The 17,518-nt window shown below is 38.8% G+C and overlaps 1 protein-coding gene across 1 annotated transcript; it reads right to left on the minus strand.

Moving 5' to 3' along the window:
* Positions 1 to 3,597: 3,597 nt before the first annotated feature.
* ERMAP (erythroblast membrane associated protein (Scianna blood group)) lies at positions 3,598 to 16,790 on the minus strand. Its single transcript, XM_027864710.1, has 12 exons — positions 16,713 to 16,790; positions 16,487 to 16,576; positions 15,932 to 16,270; positions 14,648 to 14,923; positions 13,379 to 13,495; positions 12,959 to 12,991; positions 7,725 to 7,757; positions 6,349 to 6,369; positions 5,588 to 5,608; positions 5,459 to 5,485; positions 5,323 to 5,349; positions 3,598 to 4,988 (listed from the first exon to the last, which is right to left on the minus strand). The coding sequence occupies exons 2-12, from the start codon at positions 16,563 to 16,565 to the stop codon at positions 4,255 to 4,257; spliced, it is 1,707 nt and encodes a 568-aa protein (XP_027720511.1). The 5' UTR covers positions 16,566 to 16,576; positions 16,713 to 16,790; the 3' UTR covers positions 3,598 to 4,254.
* Positions 16,791 to 17,518: the final 728 nt, after the last annotated feature.

The raw sequence follows: 17,518 nt of genomic DNA on the forward strand, positions 1-17,518 counted from the left end.
GCCTCTCACCCTGGAAGTCTGCTCTCATATTGGCCTTTTCGTGGTAGACACACATTCTGCCTCTGCAATCTCTTCCTCTGATAGGTTCTTTCCTTCCAGAACCTCCATTTTAAGGAAAGTCCAGCCATGACTTGATTTTTCTCCTCCCTACCCCCTTTCTCTGTCTTTCTGTCTCTGTCTCACATTATATGCAAGGACAATAGATGCCTAACGAGTTATTAAGAAAAAATGGGGAATTTGAGGTCCATTCCTAAACTGAAGAGATTGACTTAAAAGGAGCACAAGCCAAGCTTCTCTGCAACACTTGCTTTAAAGCCTGGATCAGACACAAAATACAGGTAGTCCTGAAAAGTCCCGAGTCATTGTGGTAGTGTGGCAAGCACACTCTGGCTTTAGAGTTAGAGGACTGGGTACATACACATCCCTTCTCTGATGTTTACTACCCATGTAAATATGGGCAAATCATTTGACCTCAGATTCATCTATAAAATGAGAAGATTGGACTAGAGACGATCCTAGGACTTAATTTACAACACTGTATCTGTTGCACATCATCTCCTCAAAAGTCACTAGCCATATTTATCTCCCCCTTCTAATTAAACATATTTTTCTTTGACCACTAGTGTTCAATTGTAAAAAACAAAAAACAAAAAACAAAAAAAACCAACAAGCAAACCTCTCATTCAGTTTCATTTTTTTCTTGTTCTGTATTATTTTCCTTTTTTCTATTTTTTTATCATATTTTTTCTGTTATTACAAACGTACGCTTCAATACTTCAAGAAATTTTTAAAAAAAGATTTCTTTTTACATAGGATTCAGAGCTAGAATAGACCTTAGGGATCTAGTCCCATTCATTATTTTACAGGAAAAGAAATTGAGGCAAGAGCCTTGTCCTAGGGACTCACACAGCTCAATAGAGCCAGAGTCAGGCCTAAAGCTCGAGTCTTGACAACTAGACCAGCGATCTTTCCACTACACCCAGTTACCTGCCCAACAAATCTTGATTTTCATTGGATGAATTAACATAAAGAGGACAACTCTAATAAGGTTGCCAGAAAAATCCAAGTTTAGAGGAGATAGAGGTTTTTGTTGTTTCACAAATAATCTCACAAAGTTTAAATGGATTTGAAACAGTATTCCCAGGATAAGATTCAGAAACAGAATCATCTTTTTGTTTATATTTTGTTTATTTTTATATTTGCTTATTTTGTTTATATTTTGTTTATTTTTGTTGTTGTTGTTGTTCAAAGAATCGTTAGCTGTTTGTTCCAGTATTGGGGAAGCTTTACCAGATCAGGAAAGAATGTGGGGAAAGTGGGTATGTGAGTGAGGGAGAAATAAATGCCTTAGTGAATTGTAGTTCACAACCTTATGTGAATCTGACACTGAGAATACAAAATAAATCTGGCACTGAGAGTACAGAAATAAAACAGTTGCATGCACATTGAATCTTGTCTGGAAGGCAGTTCAGGCTTTGAGAAAACAAATTCTGTGATGTATTTCCTGCCCACCCCACCCCCACCCCCAAACAGCCCAGTCTTTCCTGGCTGACTTACCAATCTAAAAAGAGAAAGGAGAAAAAGCAAGATACCAAACAACATCAAACTTTAATTTTCAAAGATTACAAAAAGAGTTCTGCTTTAACACTGACATGGTCATCTACCAACTTGTGGTGGGATTTGAGAGTTTGTGGAACCCTTCAACTCTGCAGACAGATAGCCTGAATAGGCCTATACTGCATTTTCAATGGGACTTTCGAAGTAAAGGGCCCTGTCTCCATAAGCCACACGAAGTCAGTCTTGCTCCAGACTTGCCCTCACTTAAAAGTGAGCCCACTGACCAGCATCAGTGTATTTGATATTTTCAGTCATTGATATGTGTGCATAGGCTTTGCCAGACCAGTGATCTTGTCCACTCTCACACCTTCTACAAACAGCTTCTTGATCAGATAAATTAGTCCTGTCCACAGTTTGCAAAAGGGCTACAATTCTTGACTTTGCCTCTTGGGATTCTAGCTGACCCCAAGCTTTTACTCAAGATGGTCCTGTATTTAAGTGCACACACTGAGCTGATGTATCTGCCAGTTTTTCCTCAACTATCCACATCTGGATCCCACTGTTCAGTTAATCCCATTGTTTAAAACTCTTATTCACAGGGTAGTTAAAGTGTTTCTTATACTCCAAATGCTTGTATTTTAGCAGGAATAAACATGCTTCTGCGTAAGTCACATAGCACAGATGTTAGAGTACTGGACCTGGAGTCAGGATCAAATCCTGGTTGATACTTAGTAGCTATACCACATTAGACAAACCACAATCTCCGAGCCTTAGTTTCCATGCTGTAAAATGAAGATAAGAATATCTATAGCACCTATCTAACAAGATTGTTGTGAGGCTCAAATGAGATTGTGTATGTATAAGACAGCTAACATTGTTGCAAGTCACCTTACCTCAGCTCAATACATCAGGTTCTATGTCTCTTAGCTGTGAAATTTATCAACCTAATTTTTTAAAAATTTAAAATTTAAAATTTTTTAAAATTTTTTAAAAAACAGTATTACACAAAATATAACTCCACATTATAAAGAGGGACACCCAGGGTAATAACAATGCCACAGAGCAGAGCCGTAACTAGTGAACCTGGGGCAGATCCAGCTGTGGGAAGAAATAGTGTGGTCCAGAGGACAGTCAAATTGAAAGTTTAGTCATAGCAGGAGGAGGCAGCCCATCCCCTAGAGAGTGTGACCATTGTTTCCACCAGGACCAAAGAAGAGAGGAGTCTGGGAAAGAGGTGGGTCCTGGGGGTGGAGACCAAGGGCAGTTGTGCCATAAGCCACCAGAGGACCATGAGGTGAGTCACGAGGATGGGGGGCAGAAGAGACTACCGCCCCCCACCAATAGGACATGTTTCCCCATAGAGAGGAAGAATGTCCCTCAAGGGAACAGTCATGCACTCTTGAGTGCCAGCACCCTGGGGCAAAACCCCATGTCCCCAGTATATTTCAATGCTAGACAAGTAGGAAAGGATGCCAAGGTTCATTTATTTCTCTTTTTATCTCCTAAAAGAGGTAGACTGGGATGAAAGAGGAATCGAAAGGTTAAGCAAATGCTCACGATTTCTTCACAAAGTTGATCTCATTGGCCTCTTGTGCTTGGGGCAAGGACCTAAACTATGGAGATTCTGGCCTATAATGAAAGACCCTGTTAGGTTAAGAAAAGAACAGGTATTTAATCATAGATGGAGGGCTTTTCCTTTCTGGTTAAAGTCCTGATTCAAGCTCTGGCAGAAGTAACCCTGCTTATAAAGTGGTGTGTGTCAAAGTCTACAGCCGTACTATGCATGGTAGCTCCACCTAAACCACTCAATGGCTAGTCCGTTTGGTTTCCATCTGACATTTTGCCATGGCCATAGGTGGTTCCCAAAGGTCTTCTACCTTTGCCACAGAAACGTAGTAATAACATTTTTACAAATCACCTTGTGTGTGTTACCTCATTTGATCATTATAACAACCCTTGTGAGGTAGGTGCTCTTCTTATCTCCTTTTCATGGATAAAGAAACTGAGGTTGAGAGGGTAGGTTACTTTCCCAGGGTCACATAGCTACCAAGAGTCTGAGGCAGGATTCAAACTCAGGTCTTTCTGACTCCACATCCAGTACTCCCTCTGTTACACCATCAAGCTGTCTATCATTAAAATGCCCAGGAGGACATCAGCCTCTCTTTTCCTAATTGGTTTCTAGTCCTTTTCTTCTAAAGAGTCTGGAGTTAAGGGAAACTGATAACATGGAGAATTTTAGTCCTGAGAAGGAAGTATTGGTGGAGACAATTTTATACAGGATCCTGCCTTAAAATACTCAAATGCCTCAACGTTGCTTGGAAGGGACACTGGGCTCTTGAAGGTCAAGCTGAAAAGGTTTTGCATTTAGTCCCGTTGATGGATTGCATCTGTCATCCAAAGACCAGTCTAGCTGAGTCTGGAAAGACTTGCCACCAGGCTGACCATAGGGTGCTTGATGTCTTTCACTCAGAACAACTCAAAGCTCATCTATTAAGTTATAGAGGAGCTGTGACCTGCCACGGTGAGGGGAGGCTCCACAGAGACCAGCATGGATCTTTGAGGTATTGAGGTATATACAGAGTACATAGGGTAAGGATACAAGACACCCAGAGTTAACGTGAGGGATCAAGATACTGACAAGCTCGGATGTTGGGGGCTGGACTGAGGTGGGAGCACAGTAATGAGATACACACCTCCCTAAAAGGATGGGGCCCTGAGCCCCTGAAGGGCTGGGGTGATATCAGAGGGCCAGGATGAGATAATGTCTTGCAGTGGGTAAAGATCTGGTGCCTGGCCTGCCTTTGTGGGTACGCTCCCATTACCAATGCCTGAAGTCAGTTTGTCTCCTTTTGAAGTCTCCGGAGATAGGTTAGAGTAAATGAATTCCTCAGAGCTCTGTGATCCTGAACAAATGATTAAAGGAGCCACATTTTTCCCTTCATCATGTAGGCAAGGCTCAAAGAAAGGGCGAAGTGGGCCAGAGAAAGTATGGATGAACGTATAGATGTGAGATTTGTTGGTCGCGTCGTAGAAGGAGACAAAGCCAGCTTCATAGTCCAGGAAAATGCCCACGCTTCGGGGTCTCTCTTTGAGGCGGAAGAAAGTCTGCGGGGAGGTGAGAGCTTCATACTCATTCATCCGACTCTGACGCAACAGCCAGTGTCCATTGGAAGGTGATGCCGTGATCTTCCCTTTCCTGTTCACTGACTCACTGCACACCCCAAGGATCCACTTGGTTTTGTCTCCTACGCACACCTCCCAGTAGTGGCAGCCAGACGTAAAGCTTGGAGACCCCAGGACACTGACAACAAAGTCAAATCTCTTAGGGCTGTCAGGAACATCCTGCCGTTTGTCCCCAAGCCTCACACTTCTCAGATTCTCGGAGAGGAGGAGTTTGGGATGAGCTGTATCTGGATCCAAAGTCACCTCCACTGCAGAGAGAACAAGATGAGTATTGAGACTGGGACAAGGTTAGGGCGCAGGAGACCTTCGGAAAGCCTTGCAAAATATCTCCAGGCCCCTCTCATGGGACTGGTCCCAGCAAAGGAACGCTTCTTTTGATTCTGCCAAGACTACTGCTAAAAAAAAAAAAAAAAAAAGACTGGAAAGGGAAGAAATCTTCTGAGTGATCTGTTTGTAAGGCTGCCTTACTCTTCAAGGAAACGCTACCTTTGTCTCTGGCAGAAGGAATGGGGCAAGACTAGGGCGTTTAGAAGCTGGAGGAAAATCGGCAGCAGAACATTTATGCAGATCAGTGTCACTTACCCGGGTGCAGTCTGGCTCTTCTCCAGCCTGCAAGGGGACACAAGCAAGACAGTGGTTAGCTTTTCAGGGAAGGACTATAGAACGCCAGGAAACTCCCGGAGGAGATGAGGGAGAGATATCAGAAACGGTATCTCACCTGCATCTGCGGCGGTTCTTTTCAATTCTGTAACAGATCAAATAGGGAGATGAGGAAATAATACCTGGAAACGTAGCCCCCATAGGGGACAAGTTGGAACTGACAGTATTAAGGAAAAACAGAACTTACTGAGCTCAGCCCGATGTTTCTCTAAAACATAAAAAGTTTGAGAAATCAGTCTAGGTATTACTGCTCCAGAGAATCCAGCCCAGCTAAATCGCAGTCCCATTCCAAATTCTCCTAAGTAATACACTGCTAGGTAACTAGCATACTTTGCCATAAGGTGGGATCCACTCTTAGACCTTGTTTAAGAGGGTTTAGTTGCCAAAAGATCAATAGGACCTTCTTATGCAGTGATTGCACCTAAGAGGGGCTTTTGTTATGTAAACCCAGTGTATAAACCCAGCTTAGTTAATGATTACTAAGTTTCCCATTTATGAGGGGGGGGAAAGTGGGTTTTTCTAGATCTGGTGTTCTTAACCTATAGTCCATGGACCCTCCAGATAGATTTTAGGAGATCTGTGAATTTGTATGGAAAAATTACATTTTTATTTCAGTATAATTGGTTTCCTTTGTAATCTGATGCATTTTGTTTTGTTTTGTTTTGTTTTGTTTTGTTTTTTCATTTAGAAATATGATTCTGAGATGTTTGTAGGCTTCTCCAGACTAGGATAGAGAAAAGTTTGAGAATCCCTAGGACTCTGGGCAACCTGATCTGACACTCTAGGGTTCTACAAGGAACTTTGAAACCCAGGAAATCTTCATTCCCATAAACAGAATCCCACCCCTTCTACCCTTGGGGAACTGAAACCTAGACCTGTGAACTTTCTGAGAAGCCTTGTCAGCAGAAAATAAAGTGTGCCGCCACTTGGGGGAGGGGCAAAACTTACCGAGTCCTTTAAGAAGTCTCCCTAGGGGGGAAAAACAAACAAGCAAAGATTGGTGAGTAACGTCACTTTTTCTCTTATATAAATGTCAGGACTCCCAGACACAGGAATCCCATCCCAGAATGGGCCATTACATCACTAGCTTCATTCCCCCAAAGGATCCTGGGATGTTTCATCCTAACTTCTTCATACTAAAAGGATGCGCAAAGTTTCTTGTTAATACTTTATCAATAGCATCTCCCAAAGATCAGAATTTTGGAATTATATTATTCTGTAGTCATTTCACTGATTTTATGACTTTTTCTATGAGGTCTTCCTAATTTCTTCTAATCTTTACTTCTTTTTCTATTCTATTTCATTTTAGTTGGCCTTCATGGGTATATGTGTGCATGTGTGTATATTGTCTTGTGTGTGTGTCTACATTTACACAAAAATGTGAATATGACTACAGGTGAGTATGTCAGCATCATGATAGAGAAATGTGGCTTGGATGATAGTCTAAAGCTAAATTAAGTACCAGTTAAATAACCAGTAGTGGTTATTTAACCCAAAGTAGTGATTAATGGATTGCTATCCATTGGTAAGCAGTCTCTGGTAGAGTGTCACATGGCTCTGTGCTTGGCCCTGTTCTGTTTGACATTTTTAGCAATGCTTTAAATAGAAGCATAGATGGCAAGAGTGTCACATTTCTGATTAATGAATCTGGGGAGAGTGAGTAACTAATGAACCATTAGAGAATAAAGATTCTAAAACATCCCAACAGGCTAAATCTAATAATATTTAATAGAGATAAATATAAAGTCCTACACTGGGGTTTTCCCCCCAAAATTAATTATACAAGTACAGGCTGATCTTTTTTTTAAAAAATGTGAAAAGATTTTCATTTACTGCAAACTAATATGAATAAAGCAGTTGGAGCTGAAAGTTACCTCAGAAGTCTCCTATTTCATCCCCCTCATTTTTCACTAATGAGGAAACTCAGGCCCAGAGAAGTCAAATGACTTGCCTGCGGTCACATAGGTAACAAGTAGAGGGAAGGGGAGGAGAGGAGTCTTCCTGACCCAAAGCTCAGCACTCTATTAGACCATGCTAAACAAATTAGCATTTTGTAATCAGGAAGAATTTTTTTTTTTTAAGAAACTGATAGGGAAACTAACATAGGTGGGAATTTGATAACCAAAAACCAAGTTCTGATCATGGTCATCCCTATATCCTCTCGTGCTAATTCCATAATCTTCTCATAATTTCTTTAGCACTAAACATTTCATTCAGTTAATATTCATGGAGCATCTATGGTCATTGCAAGAAAATGCATCCTTGATTATAGGGAAAGAAAAGTTACTCATCCCTCCCTTGTCCCATTTATCTCAAATAATTACCTTTCTCTTTCCCATGATCTGAAAGAAGATTTTCTAGAAAGAAAGGAAAAGGAAATGAGATCTAGTCCTATCACTTTGATGTTTCTATCTCTATGTAAACTACAAGGTTAATCTTGTTTTATGGAATAACTACATTTTGATCAAATTAATTGTAAAGTGGATTGTATGTAAAGCAAATCCTATTTTCTCTATTTCTACTATATCCTATGACAGTTTGAATGTAGGCCACACTTTCTGTCCTCCCTCTCCCCATTGGGGAGTGTAAAATCTGAGTATCTGAATGGTTATCACATGGAACAATTAGACTTCTTGTACTTGGCAGAAGCCAAAACCAAAAGCAATGTAAGGAAGAATTTACTAAGAGTGAGAACTGTTGAAATGGAATAGTCTGCTTTGGGAGTTGGAAAGTGTGCTCTTATCTGGGATCTTCAAGCAAAGGCCGGATCACTATTTGTTGGGGGTCTTGCTGAGGGAAATCCTGTCCAGGTATGGATTGAACTGTATCATCCTTGAGATTCCTTCCAACTCTGAGATTCCATAGTACTGTGATTCCACATGTGGTCTATCTTCACATTTTTTGTGCCATAGGGTATGAAAAATATAGGAAGTCTTCACTCATGGGAAAGTATAATTTATTTTCATTTGAGTCAATTCATTTTTATTTCCTTTCAAAGAGATTTCATTTCAGGAGTATGACTTTTATTCAGTCCAATATGGTCATTAGAGTTGTATTCCCACAAGGGGAAACAATTCCTTAAAAGACTGAGTTGAAAACTTCCTATTCTATTCCTAGACTGTTATATCTGGAAGGAAGCTTAGGAATCATCAAGTACAACCTTAGCATTTTACCCATGAGGAAACTGAGGTCCGATAAAATAACTCTCCCAAAGACACACAGTGAATTAGTAGCCCATCCAGCCCATTTAGAACCCAGAGCCCTTGGTTCCCTATCCCACGGTCTTTCTGCTTCACCACACTACCCCTTTTGTGATGTGGAGGTTAAGAGGATGGCCAGGCCTATGGTTTGGTGGTTACCATTATACATCAGCAATCCCATACCTGCTGGAAACTAGTTCTCCCTTTGTATTTCACTTCTTACTGGCATTTCTTTCTGTATTTCATTTATTCACCTAGCTAGCATGGTTACAATTTTCCAACTCCAGGATCTCTTCTTGCCTATTAACACCATGCCCTGCCTCTTCATCAGAGCAGAGAAATTTTTTTTTTTTGCTTAAGGATTCCTTGATTCTACTCTTACATCACTCAAGAGGATTACAGAATCAGAAGATTTGGAACTGAAGGAGACCTTGGAGATCAGCTACTCCAATTCCCACACTTTGCAGAAAAGGAAACTGAGGCCCAAGGAGGTAAAATGACTTGAACAAAACCACAAAAGTGCTAAATAGAGTCAGAATTTGAACCTAGGTCTTCTGATTCCAAACCCAATATTCTTTTTCTTCTGGTCCCTTCCAACTCTAAATTCCTATGATTCTAGGAAGCAGATGTCATCAGTTCATAACCTAGTGAATTTGAGATGTCAGGGTATACAAAATGAATTTCATTCTTGCTTTTTTGACCCTTTAAATTCAAAATTCCAATAACTAGTTTACTTAGAACAAAAGATACCTTCAGGTTTCCCAAACTAAAACTAATGGCACATAATCTGACCAAGGATATTATTTTCACCAAATCTCATGAAAGGAACATTTTCTTTTCTATTTCCTTCATAGAACTATTATAAGCAATTTTCTTTTGTTTTATATGAACTTTAAAAATTATATAAATGAGCACTATTATTATTATATTGTTATAACATATATGTAACATGCTATAATATAGTATATAATATATAATGTATAATATGTATTATGGCATATTATTATTATATACTATATTATTATCTCTTCCTTTTTCATGGGGTTTAGATAGAAATGGTTCCAGAAAAAGTTAATCTCCCACTATCATTCTTTTTTTACTTAATATTCTATGGACTATTACATATGGAGATATAAAGTGACTACTTTCTGTAATTAGATAAAAGTATTAAGATGTAAGCTAACCTCCTGTAGGCTCACTGAAAGCATCCTCTTTCCAACTCCTATAGCTGAGTGGACAATAGGCACCTTATCCTGTTCCCATATGGTTTTGATTTCCTCTGCCAATTTTCCACATTTCAAAAGTTTTTTATTTCATATAGTTTGAAATTTATGAATATTAGACATGGTGAAATCTATTTAAAATTATGTTCTTTAGTTTTTATAGATCAGTGTTACATCCAGGTGATTTTGGAAGATATTTTGGTCTGTAAGGATGGTGTAGTTCCAATACAATTTATTGGTTGAATTATCCAGGATATTTTAAGTCCCATCTTTGTAACATGGATGTTTGTTATTTCTGGTTTTATGAAAAAAAACCACATTTCTGATATATAATTCTAGTAAACAGATCACGTCATGCTAGATATTTTGTAGTTACTAAAATTTTATAGCCTAAAATACTGTCTTGCACAGTTTCTACTGTTTTCTACAAAAGCTACATTGATCACTATGTCTAGGCTCCTTAAAAATTTCTGGTGGCAATAAGCTGACCCAGAATCGCAGTCATAAACCTCTCCATTTCTACAAACAAATTCACATGACCCAGACATTTGTTTGACACTTCTTTGTCAACATTTTACAGCTTGAGTTCAAGAGGATGTCAACCATGACCTTTTTATTCCACTCTTGGATCATAGCTGTTTGATTAGTTTTATCTAGAGGTAACCACTTTGGGCTGTATACAATAAATCTGAAGACATGCACCTGTGTGGTGAAGTGATATCTTTTTGTTCCAAAAATATTTCACCTGTTTATCACATGCTCTAAGAAAGTCTATCAATCCTCTTCCTCCTTTTTTGTCAAAGAAGTGTTAACCTTTCTATAGACGCCTTACGGTGATGGGTCCTATGTTTCACTAATATTTTGCAGAGTTTTGTTAAGATAATTTTCCAGATATGTTATTATCGTTTTATTATACAAGAGTCCTACTCCATATCCTTGATTTGGGTATCGAGACCATATTTGTATCATAGAAAGAGATTGGGATAGTGCCTTCTTTTCCTGTTATTGCAAATAGTTTGTGTAATATTGGAAGTAATTGGTATTTGAAAATTTCATAGAATTCACTTGCAAATCTTTGCAGTTCTGGATTTTTTTAAAAAAATTTGGGAGTTCATGTATGTATTGTCCAATTTATTTATCTGATATTGAGTTATTTAGTCTATTTCATCTTTTGTTAAACTTCATATTTTTGTACGTATTCGTCCATTTACTTATCAATTTTGTTAGCAAAAGTTTATAATAAATTCTTTTAGTTCCTCTTAAATTTTGTGAATTCTGCTTTTTCACATTTGATATGAACACTTTGGTTTTCCTCTCCTGAAAATCATTCTATTTGTTTACCTATTTTATTAATTAAAAAAAACAATTCTGAGGTTTATTTATTGGTTCAATAGTTTTTGGCTTTTAATTTTATTAATCACTTCTTAATTTTTGGAATTTCTACTTTGTTGCTTTGTTGAAGTTTTCTCATTCATTGTTGTTAAAGGGTTTTTAGTTGCACTAATAATTAACTGATTGGTTTTTTCTCTTTTAGTTGATGAAAGCATTTAGAGATATAAATTTTCCCCTCAGAATTGCTTTAGCTTCATCCCCAATGTTTTGTTATATTATCTCATTATTGCAATTTTTTAAATGAGATTTTTTATTCTTTCTATATTTTATTCTTTGACCAAACAGTAAGTATGTTTAGTTTCTAATTACTTTTTAATTTTTTCAAGGGCCCTTCAATAAAAATAATTTTTTTTTGCATTGTAATCAGTAGTTGTTATGTTTAGAATTTCTGCTTTTCTACATTTTTATGAGCTCTTTATTCCCCAATACATGGTCAGTTTTTGTAAAGGTGATATATAAAGCTGAGAACTATGTAAATTTTTTTCTATTCTCATTCGGTACTCACCATGGACTGATCATCTCTAATTTCTACAAAGTTCTAATTGAGTACTTAGTTTCTTTCTTGATTATCTTTTGATTAGATTTGTCCAGGTCCCCTACTATTACAATTTTACTATCAATTTCTCTCTCCAATTTGATTAACTTTTTCTTTAAGTATTTAGGTGCTAAGCCATTTGGTGCACATATTAAATACTGATATTGATTCATTATATAGGGTGCCTTTAAGCATAATTTAATTTCTCTGCTTGTCTCTTTTTTATCATGTTTATACTTATCGTAGTCTTATCTGAAATCTTAATTGTTGTTACTGATTTTTTTTTTCAGTCAGCTGAAACATAATAGATTTTGCTCTGGTCCCTTATTTTCACTCCTTATATGAATCCCTATGTTTCAAGTGTGTTTGTTGTAAGTAACATATTATTGGATTATGTTTTCTAATCCATTCAGCTATTCTCTCCCATTTTATGGACGAATTTATCCAAAGTCCTACGTCAGCACATCATCATATCACAGACATGACCCTGGGCTCCCAAAGGCTATAACAGTATAGTGCAAGCACTGACAGGCCCTACCAAGCTGGAGGAGTTCTGAGTATGTTCTTAGCGATGAACTATAAATCTCTTCCATGAGAACCAGTCTGAGCTAAGTTCAGTGAGGCTCATCATCAGGTTGGCTGGAGGGTGATTTTTTTTTGTTTGTTTTTGGTTCTAGTTTTTGCTGTAGCAACTCTTGAAGACCATCTATCAGATCATGTGATTTGGATCAGAGAATGGAACACCTGCCCAGGCGATAACTACAGTTATTTGAAGTATCAGCATAAATGTTATTATCATCATTTCTTGAAATAAGAGCAGTTCCAGAAATTCTGTTATAAGGATTCACAGTTATAAGAAAGAGAATCCAAGAGCAAAGAGAGATTTGAGCACATGTGTGGAGAAAGTCAGAGCACACTCCTAAAAAACAGAAACAAGTGAGATTAATTTGCTATGGTTCTATTACAGAAGATCTGCTTCTTATTCAAATTAATTAAGAATCACATTCACCCAGAGTCACTAATTACAAGAGCAAAAACACAGAGGAATAAGAAATTCAGGAAGGAGTAGAGTTTGGCTTTATTAGAAGCCAGACAAGGGTAATGAAAGAAATGTACCCAGCAACTAGCCATCTTGTTTTTATCACTCATTATTAAGATAGGCAGCAGTGACTGGTCACCAATTACTGCTCCTGACCCATGATACTTACCTATCTCTACCACTTGCTGGTAAAGAAGCTTCTCTAGGGGAAAGAAAGAAGAGACAAATGAGATTGACACTTTATATGACATTTCTTTGTCTAATTGAAAGGACTAGACTCCTAAATCAGAATATTGAAAAATGAGGGGAGGAAGAGAATAATATTCCTAATAAATGCACAGAATAAGCTTCTACAATTGATCTCAAGGATTATTTCAGTTTCATATTTCCATTACAATAGCCCAAGGGCATGACTCCAGGCCTCATGTCAATTTCCACCTTAGCCTTCCATTTCCCCCACAAAGTCCCCATCCCTTTGACTATGAGTGTTCCTTTTTAGATTTGCTTCCTTTCTGCTGGTCTTTCCAGGAGGACTCTCACTCCACAACCCACCAATTAGCCCTCCCACCCCCACATTTTATCATATTACCTCTAGATCTGCGTTGCTTCCATATGATATAAATACCCACTGCAATGAGGAGCCCCAACATAGACAGAATCACAGCCAGACCCATTGTTGAGGGGGCGACATGAAAGGGGGGAAAAGCTGAAACAGAAACCCCTAGTGTCATGAGGAAAGAATAGGGAAATAATAATAAATTGTAATAGTGATAATTCTAATGGTTACTCATAACAACATCAGGCTTTAAGGTTTACAAAGCACTAGCAAGCTGTTTAGACACTGTCTATCCATGGACGTGACAGAGACGGCAGTTTTCTCTTGCTCTGTCTCAGTTCCTTCTGGAGAGTGAGTTCTGCCTAACTGCTAAAAGGGTCTGTTTATTCTCAGGGACCAAAATGTTGAATGGCCCAACATTTAGTGAAATCTCTTTCACTGGAGCAGAGTTTTTTCTTTAATATTTTGAAAATTGTATTTCAATATAATTTGTTTCCTTTGTAATCTTTTATATTTTATTTTATGCATTCAAAAACATTATTATGAGGAGTCCCTAGTCTTCCCCAGACTACCACAGGGGTCTATGACATATAAAAAGTTTAAAACCCCTACCCTAAAGTATTTTAGAAACAAGATAGTCTCATCAGTCTGAGATGGCTTCAGTCAGTAAGATGTACTAAATGACTTCTCAAAGGCCCTTCTCATCCTACAATTCTATAGACCTAAGGATCTTCTGAAAAATGGAACAGAGCTCCTTAGTCACCAAAGAATCAATATCTTCTCATGAGAACTACACTTTCTTTCTCCCCACAAAATCATCTCCAATGAGCTCTTTCTCTTCCTGTGTGGGTCCCATCCTCTTTAGTCCCGAGGACCATAAATTGGGTTAAGCAGCATCTGTCTGTGCCACTGGCCAAAGATTTAGGCAAGGGAAGAATGGAAGAGAGGGAAAGGAAAAGAGAAAATTAGAAAACAAGAAAAGGGGAAACAGAGAAAGCAATGAAGATAAAGAAAACTTGGACATGGCCAGGAGGTCAGTACCTTTAACTATTGCTTTCAGTGATTCTTAATGGCACTCAAACCATGGATCAGACCCATGTTACCCATCCCCATATTAGAGTCCTGGGTTTTCTTTAGAGACACATGTCTCATTAAGAATCCCTTCTGATCCAAGCAAGTTCTCAGGGTGGGTCCCTACTTGATAAGAATATATCATGATAATCGTCATAGCTGATATTTACAAAGTGCTTTAAGATTTGCAAAGTGCTTTATAAAAACTATCTCATTTGATTGAAGGTTTACCTGCTATGAATAGAGTTGTTCCCTTCTCTTCACCAAGAGCAGCATTCCAAACAGAGCAGGTCATGTTCCCTGGAGAGCTGTCTCTCACAGTAATAGAAGCCTTCATTTGGAATAGCCCCTCCTTATCCAGGTATTGGGTCTCTGATAGAAGTATCTGCCCATGAGTATCTCTCCATTGAATCTGAGGCTTTGGGAACCATCCCAGGGATCTGCACACCAGCTGAATCTGTCCAGGTTCATAGCTTTCCATATGAATATAAGGATCCAAGCCCAGTGCTGGCAAAGAAAGATCTACTTAAACCAGCAATGCATCTCCCTCCATTTTCCTCCTTACCCAAAACACCGCGTTTCTGCCCCTTCTACCACCATCACCACATATACGTTCCTTTTACAGCCAGCAGGAATTGTGACACTCCTTTTTATTGTCTTCCCTGTAGCCTAAGGCAGCATCTGGGCTCAAAGATCCTGCCCATGTTGGGTAACATACCAGTTCAACCTTTGTTTCCACTGGGGATTTTGGACTGTTAATACAAGAGTTAAGATTGTCCAATTAAGGGGATGATGCAAGACGACCTGCAGATGGTTGCATTCCTAGCTTAGCCAGAGTCCTGAGAGGCAGGGATCTGGGGCCAAGCTGTGTGGCAAAATGGTATTTTTAAAAGATTCCGCTGCAGTTATTATAGTGCTGATCACTACCCAAAAGGACTTCTATAAAAGGCCAGTGATCATATATTGGATAGTACAGGACTTGGGATTGGGAAGACCTGGATTCAAATCCCATTTCTGATACTAGGTGACCATTGATGAATCACAGAATCATAGATTTAGAGCTGGAAGGAAGCTCAGAACCAATCTAGTCCAATCCCCCCTCATTTTACCAATGAGAAATCTGAAGATCAGAATGGTGACTTGCCCAAGGTCACACAGCTAGTATCTGAGCTAAGATTTGAACCCAGGTTTTCCTAAGTCCAATGTGCATCTACTACAATCTAATTCTCTACTTCTGCCATTTCTCTGGGAAAGTCATTTAAACTCTGAGTCTCCAGCGAATCTTTAAGATGTAACAGTAATAGCGAAATTTATTCTCCTCTTACCCCCACCCCAACTCACACCCAGAAACGGTTGCTACTTCCACTGAAGTGAGTATTTGGTGGGTTTCAATAAATCTTTACCATAAACAAGATAGGTAATCACTGAAAAATATTTTTGAAGATAAAAGGAAATTCATGATAATGACAGGTCCTAGTATGTATCACCCTGCACTCCCTCAGACCCCATCCTAACCTGCAACCTCCAGTTTCACAGAAGCGTTTTCGCTCAGAGAGCCAGCCTGGATCTGACAATAGTATTGACCTTGGTCTTCGAGTCGGACGTTATAAATCTCCAGAATGAAATTGTCCTCCTGGCTGTCTTTCATCAAGGCCGTTCTCCCTTTGTATTGTGGCATCTGCTCTCCATATAAATCTTGCCCATTCCGATATGCGTGAACAACCTGGGAAGCCTGAGACTTCTGGGTCCGTAGCCATTTCACCTCTACAGACTGAGGGACCATCCAGATGGATACAGGACAGCGCAGTTCTGCTTTTGTCCCCAGCATGACCAAGTTCCTTTGGTCAATCTTTCCTGTGCCATGACCCAGAGAAACAGTGTACATGAGTATAAAAGACACAAATTAACAAAGGCACAAGAATGATACAGATTGGGGATGGGATAAAGAAGGAGGTAAACTGGGGAAGGGTATGGAGAAAGACTGCCCAGGAAAAGGAAAGGGAAGGGTAGTTCCTTAATTTTTAGATCACTAGATGCCCTGGGCAGTAGAAGACAGGCAGAAACACTTACCTGATCCCTCTGTGGGCAGCTGGAGGGAGAGAAGGACGATGAGGCAGCTAGAGAGAGGGAAACTGTTGCAGCTTGCCATCTCCACCAGAGCTAAGAAAGGGACATACAAGCGCAGGGTTAGTGAATGTGATATACAAGAGAATATGTTAGATCAGAGAGACAGATGAAGAGAAGAGATGACATAAGGAGGAGCCTAGAAGAATGGAAACTAAAACTATATACTGACCATAAAAATAAAAGGTAACAATACTGGCCCTCCTTCAGGTGTGAGTGTTCTGAGTCAGTCTTTGAAAACACACACACTTATATTGAGTGAAAAAAACAGAATCAAACAATATACAAATCTGCTACTACTATGTAAGAAAAAATAAAAATAGTAGCAATGAAGGCAAGAAAAAGACATTTTAAGAAGAGTTCAGAAGGGGAAATGAAGCAAAAAGGATATTTTTTGCTACTTTTAAAGGAAATGACCTCGTGATAAAAAATACCAACAAAACAGTCTCACAAGAATTTCAATTCAGCAATTGCTGGAGAGGACATAGAAAGACCAAAGGTTCATTGGATCACATGTGGTAGTTATAACCAAGATAACTCAGTTGTGTAGCACAGTCCTTCACTCTGTCAAATATATCATAGGAACAGATTAGCTCTTCCATACTTCTATGACCTGCAGAATAACTTGAACATTTTATGGTATAAGCAATTGATATCAATTTATTTGCCAACCCATGTATAGCTCCAAAGGAAGTGAGTCAGTGCATATTCTGAGCCCCACTCAACTTTAATGCAAGGGATCTATATGACATTAAATATCACTTTTAAGTACATGAACAAGCAACTTTGCTCTATCTACCTATTCACTTTGTCTCAGTTAGCAACTAGGCAGTTACAGTTTTCTATACTGTAAACTTAAGGTCCAATTCCTTTGTAAAAATACTCCTAGTCCTATCCTTCCACTAAAACCCATCAGGGACCAAGGTCCGAATCGCAAAATCCTAAGTGCTGAAAGGGATCTTCTGTCAAAAAAAAAAA

The sequence above is a fragment of the Vombatus ursinus genome, unplaced genomic scaffold (genome assembly GCF_900497805.2).
Source record: "Vombatus ursinus unplaced genomic scaffold, bare-nosed wombat genome assembly UNPS02014775.1, whole genome shotgun sequence".
Classification (NCBI taxonomy): domain Eukaryota; kingdom Metazoa; phylum Chordata; class Mammalia; order Diprotodontia; family Vombatidae; genus Vombatus; species Vombatus ursinus.